Source organism: Opisthocomus hoazin, chromosome 30 (assembly GCF_030867145.1).
Source record: "Opisthocomus hoazin isolate bOpiHoa1 chromosome 30, bOpiHoa1.hap1, whole genome shotgun sequence".
In the NCBI taxonomy this organism is placed as follows: domain Eukaryota; kingdom Metazoa; phylum Chordata; class Aves; order Opisthocomiformes; family Opisthocomidae; genus Opisthocomus; species Opisthocomus hoazin.
Genome location: NC_134443.1, coordinates 1,148,893 through 1,167,938, shown reverse-complemented (window position 1 = coordinate 1,167,938; position 19,046 = coordinate 1,148,893). Strand labels below are relative to the sequence as shown.

The 19,046-nt window shown below is 67.7% G+C and overlaps 3 protein-coding genes across 3 annotated transcripts; 1 reads left to right on the top strand and 2 right to left on the bottom strand.

Moving 5' to 3' along the window:
• Nucleotides 1–297: 297 nt before the first annotated feature.
• SHE (Src homology 2 domain containing E) lies at nucleotides 298–5,276 on the bottom strand. Its single transcript, XM_075445390.1, has 6 exons — nucleotides 4,272–5,276; nucleotides 3,516–3,642; nucleotides 2,491–2,799; nucleotides 1,416–1,566; nucleotides 1,172–1,291; nucleotides 298–789 (listed from the first exon to the last, which is right to left on the bottom strand). The coding sequence occupies exons 1-6, from the start codon at nucleotides 4,665–4,667 to the stop codon at nucleotides 603–605; spliced, it is 1,290 nt and encodes a 429-aa protein (XP_075301505.1). The 5' UTR covers nucleotides 4,668–5,276; the 3' UTR covers nucleotides 298–602.
• On the top strand, nucleotides 4,666–7,492 carry LOC142364872 (uncharacterized). Its single transcript, XM_075445018.1, has 3 exons — nucleotides 4,666–4,973; nucleotides 5,357–6,675; nucleotides 7,274–7,492. Exons 1-2 carry the CDS (start codon nucleotides 4,666–4,668, stop codon nucleotides 6,663–6,665), a joined length of 1,617 nt encoding a protein of 538 aa, XP_075301133.1. The 3' UTR covers nucleotides 6,666–6,675; nucleotides 7,274–7,492.
• Nucleotides 7,493–8,835: 1,343 nt separating this feature from the next.
• Nucleotides 8,836–18,892, bottom strand: UBE2Q1 (ubiquitin conjugating enzyme E2 Q1). The gene is made up of 13 exons (XM_075445067.1): nucleotides 18,587–18,892; nucleotides 16,065–16,169; nucleotides 15,632–15,736; nucleotides 15,229–15,279; nucleotides 13,065–13,205; nucleotides 12,448–12,532; nucleotides 11,929–11,989; nucleotides 11,302–11,392; nucleotides 11,149–11,207; nucleotides 10,841–10,889; nucleotides 10,552–10,647; nucleotides 10,392–10,458; nucleotides 8,836–9,262 (listed from the first exon to the last, which is right to left on the bottom strand). The coding sequence occupies exons 1-13, from the start codon at nucleotides 18,875–18,877 to the stop codon at nucleotides 9,231–9,233; spliced, it is 1,233 nt and encodes a 410-aa protein (XP_075301182.1). The 5' UTR covers nucleotides 18,878–18,892; the 3' UTR covers nucleotides 8,836–9,230.
• Nucleotides 18,893–19,046: the final 154 nt, after the last annotated feature.

The window sequence follows — 19,046 nt, the reverse complement described above, 5'->3', positions numbered from 1 at the left end:
GCAGCCCCCATCCCCATCCTTTCCCCTTTGCAGCCCCCAGCCCCATCCCTTCCCCACTGCAGCCCCCAGACCCATCCCGGCCCCATCCCTTCCCCATTGCAGCCCCCAGCCCCAATCCTGCCCCATCCCTGCCCTATCCGTTCCCTATTGCAGACCCCAGCCCCATCCCTTCCCCTCTGGAGCCCCCAGGCCTAATCCTGCCCCATCCCTGCCCCACTGCAGCCCCCAACCCCATCCCAGCCCCATCCCTTCCCCTTCGCAGCCCCCAGACCCCCCAGGACCACCCGTCTCCTCCCAGCCAACACGTTTATTTATTACTTCGTTACACACCCCAGCCTCGCCGTGACCCCCCCCCGCCCCGGAGGCAGCCCCGCAGCGAGCCGGCTCCGGCGCTGGGCGGGCAGGATCGGTCCCGGCCAAAGGGCAGTGCGGCTTTGCCGGAGTCCAGCGCCAGGCAGGAGTCGGGGTCCCCGCGGCGCTGGGGACGTGACCCAGGGGTCCTCCGCCGGACCCTTCCCGCGACACGCGGCGATGGCCGGGGCCGGACCCTGCCCCATGCCCTGGGGGGTCCGGGGGCCAGTCCGGGGGGGCATCAGCGGGCGCTAATGCAGCTTGCAGTGGACGGGGTGCAGCAGGGCCATGTGCTCGGCGCCCTTGAAGGGCAGCTTCTCGGTGGAGTAGTAGTGCACGACCTCGGGGACGCTGGCGAAGACGCCGCTGGCCTGGCTGAGCGTGTACTTGTTGTCCTTGGTCTGGGCCACGATGATGTGGACGCAACCCTGGCTGGTCCTGGGTGGGCGTCGGGCGTCGGCGGTGCCGCCAACCCCCCCCCGCCGGCGCCCGCCCCAGCGCCGCGGTCGCGTCCACCCCTGTTTGTTCCCGTCCCGCTCCGATTGTTTCGGCTCCGGGGGCTCCGCTTCCTCAGGAAGGAAACGCCACCGGCGCTCCCGACAATGTGCCGGGGACAGGGGGGGGGACGCGACGCCCCAGCGCCCAGCCGGGACGCCCGGGTTCCCCCCGTGGCGTCGGGGCTGCCGACCCCCGGGACCTGGGTGCTCCCACCCCAGCCCACCCAGGGGGGCTCCAACCGCGGCATCCCCGCAGTGTGGGACCCCAACCCACGCCCCGGGGCCGGGACCCCCCCCGACCCCGCGGCCGCGTCGCCACTCACTTGAGCGCGATGGAGTACTTGCCGCTGCCGGTCTCACTGGTGCGCACCAGGTAGCCGGCTTCCCGGCACGCCTGCAGCCGGCTCTCGGCCTCGGCGCGCGTGATGGCCCCGTGGTACCAGCTGCGGTGGGGACACGGGGGGGACGCTGAGCGGTGGCAAAGCCCCGGTCCCCCCCTCCCCAGGTTTCCCAGCCCCCTCCCTTCGTTCGCCCGGTTGCCGCACGTGGCTCGGCCTCGCGACTCACGGCTGCTTCTCCAGCGCCAGGGCAGGGTCCACCCGCTCCCCCTCGCCGTGCTCGGCGCCCGCCGGCTTCAGCATCTTGGGGGTCCAGCTCTTCTGGCGTAGGTGCTGCCGCGGAGCCTCCTCCTTGGGACGCTCCGAGCCCTCGAACTGGACTGGGGAGGGGGTAGGGAACGAGATGTAAGCCCCCCCCCCAAAGCCCCCTCCATGTCACCTCCATTGCCATCCGCATCCCTAGCTCCAGCCCTGTCCCCATCCCCAGCCTTGGGACCGTCCCCATCCCTGTTCCCATCCCTGTCCCCATCCAGGCCAACCCCCTGCCATGAGCAGGGACATCTTCACCCGGCCCAGGTCGCTCAGAGCCCCGTCCAGCTTGACCTTGGGTGACTCCATGGATGGGGCAACTCCCACCTCTCTGGGCAACTCGTGCTGGCGTTTCACCACCCTCATGGTAAAATATTTCTTAATTATATCCAGGCTAAATCTGCCCTCCTTTAATTTAAAGCCATTGCTCCTCGTTCTATCTCAATAAGCCCCGATGAAAATATTTTCCCCATCTTCACCCGGCCCAGGTCGCTCAGAGCCCCGTCCAGCTTGACCTTGGGTGTCTCCGGGGATGGGGCGTCTCCCACCTCTCCGGGCGATGCGTGCCAGCGTCCCCCCACCCTCCTGGCAATAAATTTCCTCCTTCTACCCAGTCTGAACCTCCCCTCTTGTAGTTTAAAACCGTTACCCCTTGTCCTGCAGCTACAGGCCCTCCTAAAAGGTCTGTCCCCATCCCTGTCCCCAACCTTGTCCCCATTTCTGTCCCCGTCCATGTCCCTGTCCCCATCCCTGTCCCCATCCCCATCCCCATCCCCATCCCCATCCCCATCCCCATTCCCATCCTTGTCCACAACCCTGTCCCCATCCCCATCCCTGTCCCCATCCCCATCCCCATCCCTGTCCCCATTCCTGTCCCCATCCCCAACCCCATCCTTGTCCCCATCCTTGTCCCCATCCCCATCCCTGTCCCCAGCCCCATCCTTGTTCCCATCCCTGTCCCCACCCCTGTCCCCATCCCCGTCCCCGTCCCCTACCTGACAGCGCTTTGACGATCTGCTCCTTCTTCCACTCCCAGGGCTGCTCGTACTCGCCGGCCGGGCGCTCGTCGTTCTCAGGCAGCCGCCCGTCCCCAGCCCTCGCCCTGCGCTCCGGGGTCCCCCCGGCCACCCCGTCCCCGGGTTCGTAGGGGGTGTCGTAGAGCTGCGGCCCCTTGCCCGCCGGCTCCTTGCCCCCCGGCCGCTTGGCCGCCTCCGGCTTGCCGCCCCCCTCCCCGGGCTCGCCGGGACCCTCCAGCAGCAGGATGGCTTTGACCAGGGGGTCCTTGGAGCCCCGCCGGCGGATTTCTGCGGGGAAGAGGGAGGGGGGGTTGGGGAGGGGGGGCTCTCTGTCCCCTGAGACCCCCCCCTCCCACCCTCAGGGACCCCACGCCGGGGACGCCCCGTCGGGAAGCGGCTCGGGAGGAGCCGGCGCAGGAAGGGGCCCATCCCCATGGCGCCTGGCCTGGTGTCGCAGCCGCGAGGCCGCCGGCGCCGCGGGCACGGAAACGCGCCGGGGCGGCTGGCCGGGCTCGGCGGCGGCAGGACGGGAACCGGCTGCCCATAGGAGACCACCCCGGGGGGCTCACGGCCCCCCTCCCCGGCCCCCGCCTCGCCGGGCTCTGCCAAACAGGGCTGCCCCGCGCGGAAAAAAACCCATCGGCAGCAAATCTTTTATTTCCAGTTTCCGGCCGAGTCAGTTCCTGTCGCTCTGGCCAGCTGGGCGGCCGCCGCGCCGGCCGGGGCCACGACGCCGAGACCCTCGGGGATGCCGTGTGTCCCCCGCCAGCCCCGGGGACAGCACGGAGGGCTCGGCACCCGCCCGGCGCAGCCGTCGGGCGATGGCGGGAGGTCGCGGCGGCGGGCGAGGGGCCATCGGCGTCCGGCCTCGCGCCCGCTCCTTATCTGGCCCCGCGCGGCCGCAGGAAGCGTCGAGCGGCTTTCCTGTTCCCGGAGCCTCCCGCGCCGGGCGGCTCCGCGGTTGGGCCGCGCGTTCCCGGTGCCCGGCCGCCGCGCCGCGGTACCTGTGATCATCTGCTGGGCGTCGTAGGGCTCCATGTAGCCGTCGTTCTCGCCCAGGCGCTCAGCCTCCCGCTGCCCCTTGGTGCGCTTGGCGTCGTAGGGGTCGGCGTAGTCCTCCAGGATGATGACCTGGGCAGGGGATGGGCGCCCGTCGGCATCGGGGGGGGGTCCCACCGGTGGGGGGGGAGCGGGAGGGGGTGGCGGGGATGCTGCCGGCGCGGAGCCAGGCAGGGGACGGGGACGCGGGGGTCCCCGGGGGGGACGGAGCCGTGCCGTGACCCCACGAGGGTGCAGCCGGTGGCACCTTTGGGTGGGGGTCAGCGCCCATCCCTCTGCACCCCGGAGGTGGGGAGCAGCCTGGGGGGGCTCGGGGATCCTTTTGGGTGACAGACACCCCCCTCACACACCCCCCACAGCCCCCCCCCGAGCAGCTCCCCGCCACCCCGGGGGTGAAAGTCCGGCTTCCCAGCACCGCTTTGCGTCAGCCTTTGTTTAACCAGCGGCCGAGAGCCGGGGTCAGGGTGGGACAGGACGCGGCGAGGGGGCCCGGCGTGCCCCCCCCCACCCAAAAAAATGAAGGGCGGTCGGGATGAAGGGCGCTTTGAACGGGATCTGAAGGCAGCGGAGCCGGGCGCCATGAAAGCCCGGGGTCAGCCGGGCTAATGAGCCGCAGCCCAACGCGGTCGCAGCCACCGGTGCCGTGCGCTCCCCGCGGTCATCCCCCCCCCCCCCCCCCCCCCCAATTTCCCCCCCCTTACCGTCTCTGCCTTGGGGGTCTTCCCCTTGTCCTGCTCCGGGGCAGGGAGGCCGGCGGGCGGGGGGCCGGGGTACCCCTTCCCGTTCTTCTCGTGAGCCTCCACCTTGATGAGGCGGTTGATGTAGGTGCCGCAGGTTTTGGGGGGTCCCTCCAGCGCGACCCCCTCCGCTCGCGAGTTCTTCCGCATCTTCCCGGTGGCGGCTTGGAGAAGACCCTGCAAGTTGTCCCGGGACAGCCGGCCGCCCCCCTCCTTGCCACCCCCCGGGCCGGCCCGGCAGCCCCCCAACTCGGCGGCCGAATTCTTCCGGCTCTTGCCCAGGCTACCGCCGCCCGGCCGAGCCCGCTCCGAAACCGTCTTCAGGTTGGAGGGGAACTCCTTGAACCACTTGGCCGCCATGGGGCCGGGGAGGGGCAGGGTGCCGCGGCCCCCCCGGGGCTCCTCGACGCCCCACGGCCGCCCCACGGCTCGGGGCCGGCTCAGCCGGGGGGCACGGGGCGACCCGGCTCCCCCCAGCCCCGGGAGCGGGACCCTCGACGGTCGGGGGCCAGCCCGGGAGCGGGGACGTGGGTCGGGGGTCCGGGGCCTTCGCCCCCGGCGAGGGTGGGGGGCTCCAGGCGTCCTTTGCCCCCGCGGGGATGGCTTGGGGGGGTCCCCAGGGGTGCCGGCTCCCACGTCCCGGGGAGGGGACGGCGTCTCCCCGAGGTGGGGGGGGTCCTGACCCCGCGGAAGGGTCCCGGGGTGGGGGGTCCGGGGTCTCTGCTCCAGCGATGGGACGAGTCGGGGGGTCTCGCCGGGAATTCGGGGAGGGGGGGCGGCTCCGACGGTCCTCTGCCCCCGGGGAAGGGGTCCGGGGGGGTCTCTCCGTGCTCCGGGGGGTTCCGTCCGAGACCGGGCAGCCGGTGGGTGGGGGTCCCGTCGCGGCTCCGTCTCCGGGGGTGCGGCGGGGCTGCGGGGAGGGGGGGGTCAGGCCGGCCCGGGGGGCCCCATGCGACGGCGGCGGGACGGGACGGGACGGGACGGGACGGGACGGGACGGAGGGGCCGGAGGGGCGGGGGGGCGGGGGGGGGCCGGCCCTCCCCGCCCAGATCCGGAGGGGGCGGCCCCGGGGGGACGGAGCGGCCCCGGCCCCGGCAGCCCCGGCCCCTCCGACGGCGGGCGGGGCCGTTCTCCCCCCCCTCCACCCTGTTCTCCCCCCCCCACCCCGGGTCGGGGACCCCCGAGACCCGCGGGGCGGGGGGGGGGGGGGGACACGACGACACCCCCCGGGACCCCCCCTGGGTGGTGGGACAGGGGGGGCTTCACCCTGCGCATGACCCCCACGCGCGGCCGCTGTGTGTCGACCCCACGCAGAGACCTCCACAGATAGCACCCCCCCCCATCCCCCATCCATGCACCGACCCCCTGCACAAGCCCCCCCATGCAAGTGACCCCCCCCCCATTCATGGACCCCCCCCCCCCCCATGCAAGGACCCATTTATGGACCCCCCCCACCCAGCGCACAGCCCGGCACGGGGCACGGCCCGGTTGCGCTCGCTGTCGCCGCGGCCGCGGTTCCACCGCGCCGCCGAAGCCCCGCTTTCCGCCCGCCGCACCGAGACCTCGCCGGAAAACGCCGGCCGAGCCCAGCGCTTTGGCTTCCTGCCGGCCCACGCGGTGCCGGCGCGGCGTTACCGACCCCATCGCAACAAAAAGCCACGGGGGGGGACGTGCGTTTGGTCCCCGAGGCTGCGTGCGCCCTGGTTTCGGGGCAGGACGTGGGCTCGTCCCGTGTGCAGGGGCTGGAGAACGTCCCCGAAGCCCACCCAGCTCCCACCCATGGGGGCAACGGGGAGAGCAGCCCCCGACTCGGCAGGGGCAGCCGGTCCCCAGCATCGTGCCCCCCTGGTGTGGGTGCGGGGAGGTGCTGGGGGTGCCGGCAGCGCAGTGGGAAGCGGGGGCAATTTCCTCGCCGGAAAAGTGGTGGGGTCACGGCCGGCTCCGGCTTCGCCTTCTCGAGGCCGAGCAGAGCTCCGTGCCGTCACCGGTGACCTCGGCTGCCGGCTTACGGTGAAAGGTGCTGGTTCGTTTTCTTCCCTTAGGACAAATCTAAATTCCCCCCCGTCCTCTCTGCGGGGGCCTCAGCAGCAGGACAGGCACCCCGGCAGCACCGTCTCGGTGGCTTCGCGCCGCGGCGGCGTTTCCCGCGGCGTGCCGGCCGCGCGTCTCCTTCGGGAAGGGTCTCCCCGTCCCCGTCCCCTGCCAAGGGCTGCGTCTCCGGCAGCGGTGACGGCACCGCGCGCTGCTCCCCCCGAGAAGCCGAAGCAAGAGCGGAGCCGGCGCGGTGGCGGCGAGCGTGGAGCCCATCTCGGAGCAGGGTGGATCCTGAGCAGAGGGGATGGCCCACGCCGCTCCTGACGCCTGCCAGGTCAGCAGCCGAGGGTCCTGCAGGACCCCCCCCCAACTCTCCCGCTCACCCCAGCCCAGAATGCCGCCGGGATTCGGGAGCGTGCGTGCCGTGAGCTCTCCCGACCGACCCTACCCAACCCCAAGCCCATCACCGGGGTTGGCGGGCGCAGCCCCCCCCTCCCCACACTGCAGCACCGCAAGCTTTCTAAACCTTTATGAACCCCACCAAAGCCCCCTCCCCAGGGGATCCTTGGTGCTGTCTGGGCTAAAGAGGGGAGCAGAGCGCGGCTGCCTCCATCCCCCCAGCACCAGGCGCTGGGAGCGGGGCTGGGGGGGACCAGGACCCCGCCGGGTGCCGGTCTGGGGCAGAGGAGCAGAGCGCGGGGCAGGGCAGAGCTGCTCAGCGTCCCAACCCCCCCCGGTCCCCAGCAAAGCGCTTCCAGCCAGCCCCCGGCCGGGGCAAGCGCAGGGCACCGTCACCAAGCCCTCTCCCGCGGCATCGTTTTATTCCAAGGCCCGGAGCAGGATGATGCCTGAAGAGCGGAACAGCTGCTGGAGGAGATAACGGGCTTCTTCCGAGCCCCTTTGATTTTCTAATAACTTTTCTTCCAACGCAGTGAATTAATACGGCCGGTCCGGCTTTAACGAGTCAGCTCTGCCCTCCAGCCAAGGACGCCAGAAGCCAGCGCAGCTCCAGCACCCGAATCTCCTTCCAGCAGCCTCGGGACGGGGCAGGGGGGGTTGAAGCAAGGACCAGGGACTGCAGCAACGCCTTCCAGCAACGGCCCCGTGGCAGTGAGAGGAGCAGGAACGATGGTTTGAGGAGGAAAAATAAAATAAACCCATAGAGAACTGGGCCAGTTGCTGTGGGGGCAAGGATGAGAGCAGGGAGCGCAGCCGGTGCTGCCCACACTCCGCGTTATCCCACAGCTTTCGGCCACAGCGCAGAAATTAGAATCATGGAATGGTTTGGGTTGGAAGGGACCTTGAAGCTCATCTGGTTCCAACTCCCCTGCCATGAGCAGGGACATCTCCCACCAGCCCAGGGTGCTCAGAGCTCCATCCAACCTGGCCTTGAGCCCTGCCAGGGAGGGGGCAGCCACAGCTTCTCTGGGCAGCCTGGGCCAGGGTTTCACCACCCTCACGGGGAAGAATTTCTTCCCAATATCTCATCTCAATCTGCCCTCTGTTAGTTTAGAGCCGTTCCCCCTTGTCCTATCACTGCACCCCCTTGTGAAAAGCCCCTCTCCATCCTTCCTGTCGGCCCCTCCAGGCACTGGCAGCTGCTCTGAGGTCACCCCGGAGCCTTCTCTGCTCCAGGCTGAGCAGCCCCAGCTCCCTCAGCCTGTCCCCATAGCAGAGGTGCTCCAGCCCTCGGATCATCTTCATGCCCTCCTCCAGCCCCACTCCAACACATCCATGTCCTTCTGGTGTTGGGGGCTCCAGAGCTGGACGCAAGACTCCAGGTGGGATCTGACGAGAGCGGAGTCAAGGGGCAGAATCCCCTCCCTCGCCCTGCTGCCCACGCTGCTCTGGATGCAGCCCAGGACACGCTCGGCTTTCTGGGCTGCGAGCACATGTTGCCGGCTCCTGTTGAGCTTCTCACCCACCAGTACCCCCAAGTCCTTCTCCTCAGGGCTGCTCTCGAGCCGCTCCCCGCCCAGCCTGTCCTTGTGTCTGGGGTGGCCCCGACCCACGGGCAGGACCTTGCCCTTGGCCTTGTTGAACGTCGTGCGGCTCATGCAGGCCCAGCTCTCCAGCCTGGCCCGGTCCCTCTGGACACCATCCCTTCCCTCCGGCGTGTCACCCACACCACTGGGCTTGGTGTCATCGACAAATTGCTGAGGGTGCCCTCAGTCCCACTGTCCATGTCGCCGACACGAGGCAGGAAAGCCCTACAGCTCTTCCCCGCTCCGCTTCCAGCCATGCAAGGTCACCGAGGGGGAAGAGAAAAGGCGGTTGGGCGTCTAGGGGAGGATGGTTTCTGCTCCAGAGCTCCCCGTCCGGGGCTCCACACCACGAAGCCTGCGCCATCCCTGTGCCCCCACCTCGGCTCCATCCCCCGCCCCGCCGCAGCGGGGCCCGGCCGCTGCCGAGGGGTTTGCTCCCTGCCGGTGCAGCGCACGGCCCACCCAGCAGCAGATGAAATAAAAAAAAGAAAATTAGCCAGATCAGCATCTTCAAATTAACAAACTGTAATTTTTCTCCAAAGATACATTTTCCATACACATCCATCATACACTGTAACAAAAAAAAGCAGTGTACATGAAATAAGAAAATAAATTAAATCCATAGCATAGGTAAGGAGGACGCTCTAGACCGGAGTAGAGTCGAAAGTTTCCAGCGATACAAGAGGCTCAAAAGTTTGTTTTAACAAGAATGCCTGCTAGCAAGGGTCCAGCAAGTGTTTTAGGTCAGTCCAACTGCTTAACCAGTTTTATTTAGAGTTTTTAAACAGCCACCATTGTCCTGCAACAGGCAGAGCTATTACATCCCGGGAGAAAGCCAAGAGGCATCGTTGGGATCCGAGCAGAGCATCCAGAAGATGATGGGATCGGTCCTGCAGCACCCGCGCTAGCCGTCCTCCTTGGGCGGTGTGTACCAGCCTGAAAGGAGAAGCCGGATCCGTCAGGGACGGAGCCGCACGGAACGGGAATCCACGCCTGGAAACGCTGCCGAAAGCGGCGGCGCAAGCACGCCAAGTCCCATGTCTGCCGGATTACCGGGAGGCTTTCCCGCCGGGTTGCGTCCCGGTGCAGGGTCCTGCCCCTGGGGAGGAACAACCCCAGGCACCAGGACAGGCTGGGGCTGAGCTGCTGGAGAGCAGCTCTGCGGAGAGGGACTGGGAGTGCTGGGGGACGACAGGGTGACCGTGAGCCAGCAGCGTGCCCTGGGTGCCAAGAAGGCCAATGGGATCCTGGGGTGCATGAGGAGGAGTGTGGGCAGCAGGGCGAGGGAGGTTCTCCTCCACCTTTACTCTGCCCTGGGGAGGCCCCATCTGCAGTGCTGGGTCCAGTGCTGGGCTCCCCAGTTCAAGAAAGATGAGGAGCTACTGGAGAGAGCCCAGCGCAGGGCTGCGAGGATGAGGAGGGGACTGGAGCATCTCTGCTACGAGGAGAGGCTGAGGGAGCTGGGCTTGTTCAGCCTGGAGAAGAGAAGGCTGAGAGGGGACCTTAGAAATGCCGATCAGTATCTGCAGGGGGGGTCAGGAGGATGGGGCCAGGCTCTTCCCAGTGGTGCCCAGCGACAGGACAAGGGGCAACGGGCACAAACTGGAGCAGAGGAAGCTCCAGCTGAACCCGAGGAAGAACTTCTTCCCTTTGAGGGTGCCGGAGCCCTGGCCCAGGCTGCCCAGGGAGGCTGTGGAGTCTCCTTCTCTGGAGATATTCCAGCCCCCCTGGCCGCGGTGCTGTGCAGCCTGCTCTGGGTGACCCTGCTTGGGCAGGGGGTTGGGCTGGGGGATCCCCAGAGGGCCCTCCCAACCCCCCCCCATGCTGGGATTCTGGGATTCTGTCCCGACAGCTCCCCGGCCGCCTCCGCGCATCTCCCAGCACAGCCGGAGGAGCCCAGCACTGCGCAGCAGGACACTGCGGCCGCACACTCTGCCTTGGCCAGCGGCTGCCACCTCGCTCCAGGGAATCTCCACACGCGAGGCAGGAAAATAAAACCCCCTCCAGCAGCTCGGCTGCCCGGCCTCACGCGGGGGAAGGCAGACCCCCCTCCCTCGGCCCTCACCGTTCTTCTCGTGGATCTGCACCAGGGACTTGTAGGACTGCTGGGCTCGCGTCAGGCTGTACTGGTTCTGCAAGGGAAAAACCAGGGCGACCGTCAGCCCAGCCAGACCCCGGCGCGAGCCCTCCCGAGCCACGCGCACCGCGCCGCCGCAGAGCCCTACCTTATTGGCTCCAAACTGCACCCGCGCTTTCCCTTTCACCAGCGTCGCGCTGATCTGCATGATCACCGACTCGATGGAGTAGGCGCTGCTCCAGCCCTGAGGGACAGAGCGCGGCGCGGTCAGGCCAGCGTCGAACGGGACCCTTGCCCGGCGCGTCCCCCCCGAGCGCGGCACGGGCACCGCAGCGCCGTGCCAGCCCGGCTTGGGCGGTTGGCAGGCCCCGGGCAGGAGAACGCAGGGCACGGCCACGCCGGGGGCCTCCGCGCCCCGCGTCGCGGCGGGCACCCACCTGCTTCGTGAGCAGCTCCATGCAGATGGCACCGCCACCCAGAACATACCTGGGGGAAGGGAACGGGCACGGTTAGGTCAGAGACGGACACAGCCTCCCCTGCCCGCTGCTCCGGAGACAAAGTTTTCCCAGTAGATTTCAGGTGGAAAAACACACACACGAAAAAAAAAAATCCACTACCCCCATCTCTGCTTCCCAGGAGAGCTACTGCAAACTGGCACCAGTGAGGTTAGGGGACTGGGCAGCACTGGAGGAACCCCGGAGCGCAGCGGCGCTGGGGACCGCAGACGAGGCAAAGCGTTACTTACCCCCCCGACAGCACCGGGGACACGACCCTGACGAAGGGCGGATCAAAGGGAAAGTTATCCTGGAAGGAGAGAAGGGAAGCAACGCCGCTGAGAAACGGCCGCTCCCGGGGCTGGCGGCGGTTCCCGAGGAGGGGGAGGCACGGGAAGCCTCACCTTGAAGGAGAAGTTTAGGAGGATGAAATCCGTCCCCTCCTTCTCTTTGAGGATCTGGAGATCGTTGTGCAAAGCGCTGTCCTCGTCAACCCTGCCCAAGGGAAGCCCCGGAAGGTCAGAGCCGAGGCCGTGCACCTCGAGTCAGCCGCGCTCGCTGCCGCCGAAGCCCAGAGCCACCGTACCTGCAGAACCGGGCGGCCACGGGGGCCCTCGGGTTCCCACCCAGCGGGCAGCGACAGCACGGGCTGTCAGCATTCTGCTCCCGGTTTGCAGAGAAGACCATCACACCCTTTTTGCATGCTGCCAGCTTAAGAATAAAAGGCTGCCTGGCTCAAGGGAAAGGCAGCACTGGCGTCTGGAGGGTGTGAAAGCTCGGGGTTCTGCCTGGTGCACCTCTTCCAGGACTCTAGGAACAGCAGACAGACTGGCAGAGCCCTCAGATCAGCTCATCTTTCTCTGGAGATGTCAGCCCCTTTCTGGAGACAGCAAGCGAGCTGCCCGAGAGGCTAGCCCGCGGCCTGCCCGCCGCTCCCCTGCCCTGCTCGCTTCCCCTCTGGGGGGGGGACACGTTTTGGTCCCACCGCCAAGATCCACCACAGTTGCACGACCCCACGCTGTGCCACCTACTTCAGGAGTTTGACGTTCCAATCGTACAGGCTGTCGTTCACGAGTTCGACTGCATAGTATCCTGCAAGGCAGAGGGGGGGGCGTCACTACGGGGGAGACTGAACCCCCCCCAGATTTCAAGTCCCCTCAGCCCTGCAGCCACAGACACCTCCCCCCCCCCCAAAAGAGCAGCGCTTATCTGGAAGGGCCGTCCTGAGGGCAGCGGCGTTTCCCACCACTGCTCCATCCCCAGGGGTTCAGGAGAGGGCCAGGAGCACCGTCACCCTCGCAGCCAGCAAACCCTCGCGCCCACAGAACGCCCCTCGCTCCCGCCCAGCGCTGGCGGGGAGCAGGGACAGCGAGGCAGCGTCGCTCGCTCCTGACAGAGCCACAGCCACCGAAGGCCAGAGCTCCTCTCCCCAGCTGGGCGGAGCAGAGCAGCTCTGAAGCCCATCAGAGCTGGAACGAGGAGGAAAACCCCGGCACGCAGAGCGGGAGCAGCAGCCCCCTCCCTCGAGCCCCCCACCCCGTGGCACTTACCGCCCTTGAAACTTGGTGATCGGTAAATATCCCTGAGCTCCTTCATTAGCCGGTCGGTGGCCTGCACAGACCCAGACACTGCACCCTGCGAGGAATTCGGGAGGAGGGAAGTTGCACCCTGACGCTGCACCCACCACAGCCGCTGCCCCGAGGCCAACCCTTGAGCCAGAACTCCCGTCGGGCTCTAAATCGGGGACCTGACTGCGTCCCCCGCCTCTCAGCCTTCCCCTTTCCCCCTGCAGCAATTTCCCTCGCCCCAAAATGCCACCCCAGGCTCGGAAATGCCTCGGTGCCCTCTCAGCTGCCGAAGAATCTCAGCCCAGGAGAGCAGGAGCAGGCAGCTCTGGGCACAAAGCGAGGTGCAGCTCCCAGGAGCAGCGGGGAACCCCGGATCTCGCCGCTGCCCCACGCAGCACCAACACCTCGGGGGCACCCGAGGCCCCCGCTTACTTCCCCGAGCTGCAGCGGCAGCTCACAGCCTTCTCCGCGGCAGCCCCTGCGAGCCACGGCTGTCCCTCCGCCCGCAGACGGCCCCGCGGCCTTAGGGCTGGCAGGGGCCCCCATCGCCCTCGGGGCCCTCTGCTCCCCAACCCGCCCGCCCGCCGGGCGACACGTACATTTAAGTAATCTTGCCTCTGGTTCTTTTTTATTTTCTCTAAAATGGCCAGGTTTTCCTTCCCAATGCCTTCATCCTCTGTCTTCTTCCCATCTGCCGGCTCTTCCTCTTTCATCTCATAGTGGTCCAAGTCCTCGGTGTCCTGCGAAGGGGAGAGCAGAGCTGGTGGGAGACGCGCCTTCGCTCCTCCCTGCTCCGAGCTGCAGACGGAAGCGGCCCTGAATCAGGCAGGATCCCAGCGCGACCCTTCCTCCCCTGATCCCAGGGACGAACCAGGTGGAAGGTGCAAGGCCTGGGCAGGGTCACTGGGCCCGCCGCCGCCCTCCCGTACCAAACCCGGCAGGCAGCGCCGCACGCTCCCCTTTCCAGCACCAAACCCGGCTCACGCAAGCTCTCCGTTCGGCGGGTTCGTCCCTGCCAAGCCTCCTGCCTGTTTTATCATCAGCCATGAATCTCCGGGATGCTCCCCAGCGAGCCCCACGTAGCTGAAGGGCACTCGGATCTCAGCTCCCGCAGCCCCGTGCCGCGCTGCTGGACAGCTGGGACACAGCGCAGACGCTCGGCGCGGTGCTGCCGGGCCACGGCCTTCCCCTTTCGCAAGCGAAAACCCAGCACCAGCGCAGCTCTCCGGCAGCACAGGAGGGAGAGTCCCTCACGCACAGAGTCCAGCGCCGCGGGACGGTTTCCCCTCAAAGGGGTGACGTCTCACCGCGTGTCCCGAGGCTCGCGGCGGAGCAGCTCAGCTCTCCGGCGCACAGCACGCGCCCGACGCTCTCCCTGAACCGGGCACAGGCTCTGCCCCTCGTCCCTTCCCACGACGACGCTCGTCGGGTTGACGGGTGCGAGACCTCGACGTTAATAACGGGTCAAAAGCAGTCGCGGCGATCGGGGGCCGCGGCAGAGATCTCTCCCCGCGCCCAGCGGCTGCCGCGCTGCGTCCGCGCACGGGGTTCAGCCGCCTGCGAACGGCCGTGGGCGCGCAGAGCTCCAGCGCTGGGATTAAATCCTCAAACGAGCGTTGGGTCTGGGCTCTCCAGGCTGGCCGCTGCTATCCTGGATGAGCAGCACTTTTTGGAAGGGCTTTGACATTTTTAAGACCGCGACACGGGAGATCCTCCCAGAAAACCCTCCGAGCGGATGAACCTGCGTAACGCAGCTCCGCACCGGGGCACGGCTCCGCTGCTCCGACACAGCCCAACAACCCCAACCGCTCGGCGAGAAACCTTCGCTCTGAGCAGGAGCGTTGTCCCCGCACAGCGTTCGCAGAAAGCACGAGGGGGAACCCCCCCCATCCCCGAGGATTTCTTTTCCGGCCCACGGGAGCGTGAGGACTCCCACATCAAAAATCCGCCGTGAAGCAGCAACGCCGGCAGGTACGCGAGGCTGTGCCGGCGCCAGCGTAAGCCTCCTCATTTTCTCCGGGGACCCTGGCAAAGGCCGGCCTTGATTCAGCAAGTTCTTAGCTTCGCTAAAACCCCCCCAACTGCCAGGTGTGCTGCTGCTAAGTGACCTGCCCCCGGGTTCTGCGGGGCTGCTGACTCGCTGCCCGCGCCTCTCGCGCCCCGGGAGAAGCGCGCGAGGCATCGCTCAACGTCACCATGGAGATTCAAGATTATTCCACCCACTTCTAGAGATCTCGAAACCACAGAACCAAACAACCCAAGCCTGTGGGTTTTGCAGCACGATCTGCTCGGCCTGCAGCGAGGTATGGCTGCCTCTGCTGCTCCCGCCGCCGAGCCCGCTCGTACGCTCAGCCAGCCGACCTCCTTCTCGCTGCGGGAGTCCCACTTTCACCGTGAGACTTCCCCGCCGGCGACGGCAACCGGGAAATCCCATCGCCCGCCAGTAAACGTCAGGCTCTAGAGCACAGCAGCACCAGAAGCTGTCCGAGGGGCTCCGCTCTCGGCTTGCCGCCGTGCCTTCGGAGGCCTCGGCTGCGCCTCTCGGCTGCTGCGGTCCCCTGCGGTTTGCGCAGACGTCGCTCCCGTCCCCGGCAGCAAAACGCCGAGCACACCCGAGCCGTCGAGCCAAACAGCGGGCTCTGCCCTGCCTGGACTCTACGAGCTCCTCCTGGATGTGCTCCCCGTGCCCTCGCACCTTTCGGCGGGCATCTCCCTGCGCTCAGCTCTCCGGTGTAATTCCTCACACAGCGAGGTGGCACTTACCTCCGGCATCTCTTCATCTTCCTCTTCGGAGGACACCTCTTCCTGGGTGCTCTGCGGGGACAAAAGGGCAGGGAGGAAGATAGCTCCGTCAGCTTCCTGGGGCTCCCCTGCCTTCCCCGATGCTTCCAAGGCAAGGTTAGACACGGATTTACAAGCAGAACCAGGTTAAAAGCCGAGGGGAGCCAAGAACCCTTATAGGAAACTACGCCAGAGCAGCTGAACAGCACCGAGGCCCAGGGGAGCAGGCCGGCATCGCCCAGGCCAGGAACCCACCCCAGGGCACGGAGACCAACGCCTCCCCCGCCGTGTTCCTCCTTGGGGGGGTTCGGAAGCCTCAGCCTCCAAAGCAAACTCCGGAGAATTCGTTTCGTGAGCTTCAAAAGCCTCCTCCCGAGTCACTCACCTGTTCTGCCGGCAGAGGCTGGTCCAGCATTTCAACGTCTGGATGTTGGGGCAGGTTGTAGAGTTTGCACAGGTCGGAGATTATTCGCTTCAGGTGCTGCAAGAGCTGTCCCAAGAGCAGAGAGGCGTCAGCGAAGCGCACAGACCCACAAGCCAAGCTCAGCCGCAGCTGCCCTCAGCGCCGCAACGCTTTCCCCCTCGCAAAACCAGCGAGCGAAGGCCCAGAGGCCGCTCCTTCCCGCCTCCAGGAGGGAATCACACCCCAGCATCAAGCTCAAGAGAAGTCAGAGCTGCCCATCCCAAATTTCCCGGGCCCTTACGAGGCCAGACGCAGCCCCGCCGCGGGCGGCTGGAGGCACGGAGCAGGGGTCTGACCCTCCCGGAGCAGCCGGCCTCCGGCCGCCCCCGCCCCTCCCCAGGCAGGGCCCCCTCACCAGCGTGTTTCCCTTCCTGACTTCCACCAGCCTCTCCAGGATAGCTGCCAGGTTCGGATCATCCGACTCCACAGACCACATCGGGGGAACAGCTGGGTAAGACTCCTGGGGAGAAGCAGAAAAAAAACCAGAGCATCATTAAGGTTGGGAAAGATCTCTACGATCATCAAGTCCAGCTGTCACCCCATGACCCCCACGCCTGCTGAACCCTGTCCCCAGCTGCCACATCCACACTTTGTTTGAACCCCTCCAGGGATGGGGACTCCCCCACCGCCCTGGGCAGCCTGGGCCAAGGCCTGAGCACTCTTCACAGAACGGTCGGGGTTGGGAGGGCCCTCTGGGGATCCCCCAGCCCAACCCCCTGCCCAAGCAGGGTCACCCAGAGCAGGCTGCACAGCACCGCGGCCAGGGGGGCTGGAATATCTCCAGAGAAGGAGACTCCACAGCCTCCCTGGGCAGCCTGGGCCAGGGCTCCGTCACCCTCCGAGGGAAGAAGTTCTTCCTCGGGTTCAGCTGGAGCTTCCTCTGCTCCAGTTTGTGCCCGTTGCCCCTTGTCCTGTCGCTGGGCACCACTGGGAAGAGTCTCTTCCAGTAAAGAATTCTTTCCCAATCTCCAGTCTGAACCCCCCCTGACGCAGCTCGAGGCCGTTTCCTCTCGTCCTGTCGCTGGTTACTGGGGAGCAGAGACCAACCCCCCCTCGCTCCCCCCTCCTGTCAGGGAGCTGCAGAGAGCCATGAGGTCTCCCCTCAGCCTCCTCTTCTCCAGCCGGAGCAGCCCCAGCTCCCTCAGCTGCTCCTCATGGGACTTGTTCTCCTCCAGCCCCCTCCCCAGCCTGGCTGCCCTGCTCTGGCCACGCTCCAGCCCCTCCATGTCCTGCTGGGAGTGAGGGGCCCAGAGCTGAGGGCAGCGCTCGAGGGGCGGCTTCGCCACGATCCCTGCCCTGCTCCCTCTGCCCACCCCATTCCTGATCCAAGCCCGGACACCGTTGGCCTTCTTGCCCCCCCGGGCACACCGCTGGCCCACGTTCAGCCGGCTGCCGACCAGCACCCCCGGTCCTGTTCTGTGGGGCAGCTCTCCAGCCGCTCTCCCCCAGGCCTGGAGCGCTGCGGGGGGTTGCTGGTGAAGGCACCTCCATCACAGCGACGCAGCCGGCGGGGAACAGAGCAGCGAGCCAGGCAGAACGGGGAGCGGCAGCCCCACCTCGCCCGCAAACGGATCCCTCCAGATCGCAGCGATCAGCGCAACGGCTGTGTCTGAGCTAACCCCGGGGCCGAGGGCAGAGAAAAGCCCCGCTCCGACCGCACCACTCGCCCCCAGCCCAGGGGAGAGGGCGCAACGCAGAGGGTGGTGGGGTTTTGGCCACCTCGTTGAGGTTGGGAAATTGGCCAAGGCAGGACACGAGGCTGTTCCATGCTGTCCCGTGGCCGCTCACCTCGCCAGCTCTGGGCCAGAGCGGCTGCAGGAGAATCACAGAATGGTTTGGGTTGGAAGGGACCTTGAAGCTCATCTGGTTCCACCCCCCCTGCCATGAGAAGGGACATCTCCCACCAGCCCAGGGTGCTCAGAGCTCCATCCAGCCTGGCCTTGAACCCTGCCAGGGAGGGGGCAGCCACAGCTCCTCTGGGCAGCCTGGGCCAGGGCCTCACCACCCTCACGGTGAAGAATTTCTTCCCAATATCTCGTCTCAGTCTGCCCTCTGTTAGTTTGGAGCCGTTCCCCCTTGTCCTATCACTGCACCCCCTTGTGAAAAGCCCCTCTCCACCCTTCCTGTTGGCCCCTCCAGGCACTGGCAGCTGCTCTAAGGTCACCCCGGAGCCTTCCCTTCTCCAGGCTGAACAGCCCCAGCTCCCTCAGCCTGTCCTCGGAGGAGAGGTGCTCCAGCCCTCGGATCATCTTCGTGGCCTCCTCTGGACCCGCTCCAACACATCCATGTCCTTCTGGTGTTGGGGGCTCCAGAGCTGGACGCAGGACTCCAGGTGGGGTCTGACGAGAGCGGAGTCAAGGGGCAGAATCCCCTCCCTCGCCCTGCTGCCCACGCTGCTCTTGGCGGGCAGCACCCGGCAGCACCCATGCGGGAGCCGACGCCGTTAACCCGGGGTGAAGGCACCGCCAGCCGCCGCCAACGCCACATCCCGGGCGCCAGCCCCGCTCGGCCTCGCACCGGGGGCTGCCCACGCTCCGCTCCTCCAGCACCAGCTCGGTGGGCGAGACGGGGGCTGCACCCACGGCAACCCCTCCACCCAGGGTCCTCTGGGACCCCCCCCAACGAACCCGGGGCGGGACGGGGCCTCCCCTCGGGCCCTGCCTGCGCCCGCCGGGGCAGGCCACGGCTTGTCCTGCCGGTACCGGGGCCCCACTCGTGCGGGCCCCGGGGTGGGGAGGGGGGCGGCGAGGCCCGGTTCCCCCCCCCCCGCAACGGCACCGGGTTCCCCGGAGCGGGTCGGGGCGGCCGCTCGGTCCCAGGACCCCCCCGAACCGGTGCCCCCCCCCCCCCCCCGCGCCCCCCGGCCCCGGGCCTCACCGTGATGTTGCAGTGGATGCGGACGGGCCCCGGCGGCGGCCCCCGGGAGGCGGAAGCCCCGGCGCGGGCCCCGGCTCCCGGCACGAACTCGCAGGTGATCTCGTCGGGGCAGGCGCTGCCGATGCGGAACCGCTCGTGGCCCCGGTGGAAGATGGACTCGAGCAACCGCAGCTCCCGCCTCAGGAGCCGCCCGGCGGGGGCCGCCGCCACCACCTCGGCCCCGCTCCGCCCGGCTCCTCCCCCCGCCGCCGCCTGCGACCCCGCCGCCTCCTCCGCCCCCGCCCGCCGCATCTTCCCATGGAGGGACCCGCTCCGCCGCCGCCGCCGCCGCCGCAGCCCCCCGGAGCCGGCCCAAGATGGCGGCGGGACGGCCCCGCTCTCCGGAAGTGACCCCCCCTCTCCCGCCTCTAACGGAAGGGGCGGGGCGACGCCGAGCCGGAAGTGTCGCTCAGGAGGCGCC

Excerpts from the sequence above, each read along its gene's own strand:
- SHE (XM_075445390.1), bottom strand. The coding sequence starts at position 4,667 with ATGGCGGCCAAGTGGTTCAAGGAGTTCCCCTCCAACCTGAAGACGGTT. Across the intron at positions 1,567-2,490 it reads GATCGTCAAAGCGCTGTCAG|TCCAGTTCGAGGGCTCGGAG; the intron begins GTAGGGGACGGG and ends CCCCCTCCCCAG. Across the intron at positions 790-1,171 it reads AAGTACTCCATCGCGCTCAA|GACCAGCCAGGGTTGCGTCC; the intron begins GTGAGTGGCGAC and ends ACGCCCACCCAG.
- UBE2Q1 (XM_075445067.1), bottom strand. The coding sequence starts at position 18,877 with ATGCGGCGGGCGGGGGCGGAGGAGGCGGCGGGGTCGCAGGCGGCGGCG. Across the intron at positions 11,393-11,928 it reads TGGAACGTCAAACTCCTGAA|GGTTGACGAGGACAGCGCTT; the intron begins GTAGGTGGCACA and ends TCCCTTGGGCAG. Across the intron at positions 9,263-10,391 it reads GCAGATCCACGAGAAGAACG|GCTGGTACACACCGCCCAAG; the intron begins GTGAGGGCCGAG and ends TTCTCCTTTCAG.
- LOC142364872 (XM_075445018.1), top strand. The coding sequence starts at position 4,666 with ATGGGGCCGGGGAGGGGCAGGGTGCCGCGGCCCCCCCGGGGCTCCTCG. Across the intron at positions 4,974-5,356 it reads GGGGACGGCGTCTCCCCGAG|ATCCGGAGGGGGCGGCCCCG; the intron begins GTGGGGGGGGTC and ends CTCCCCGCCCAG.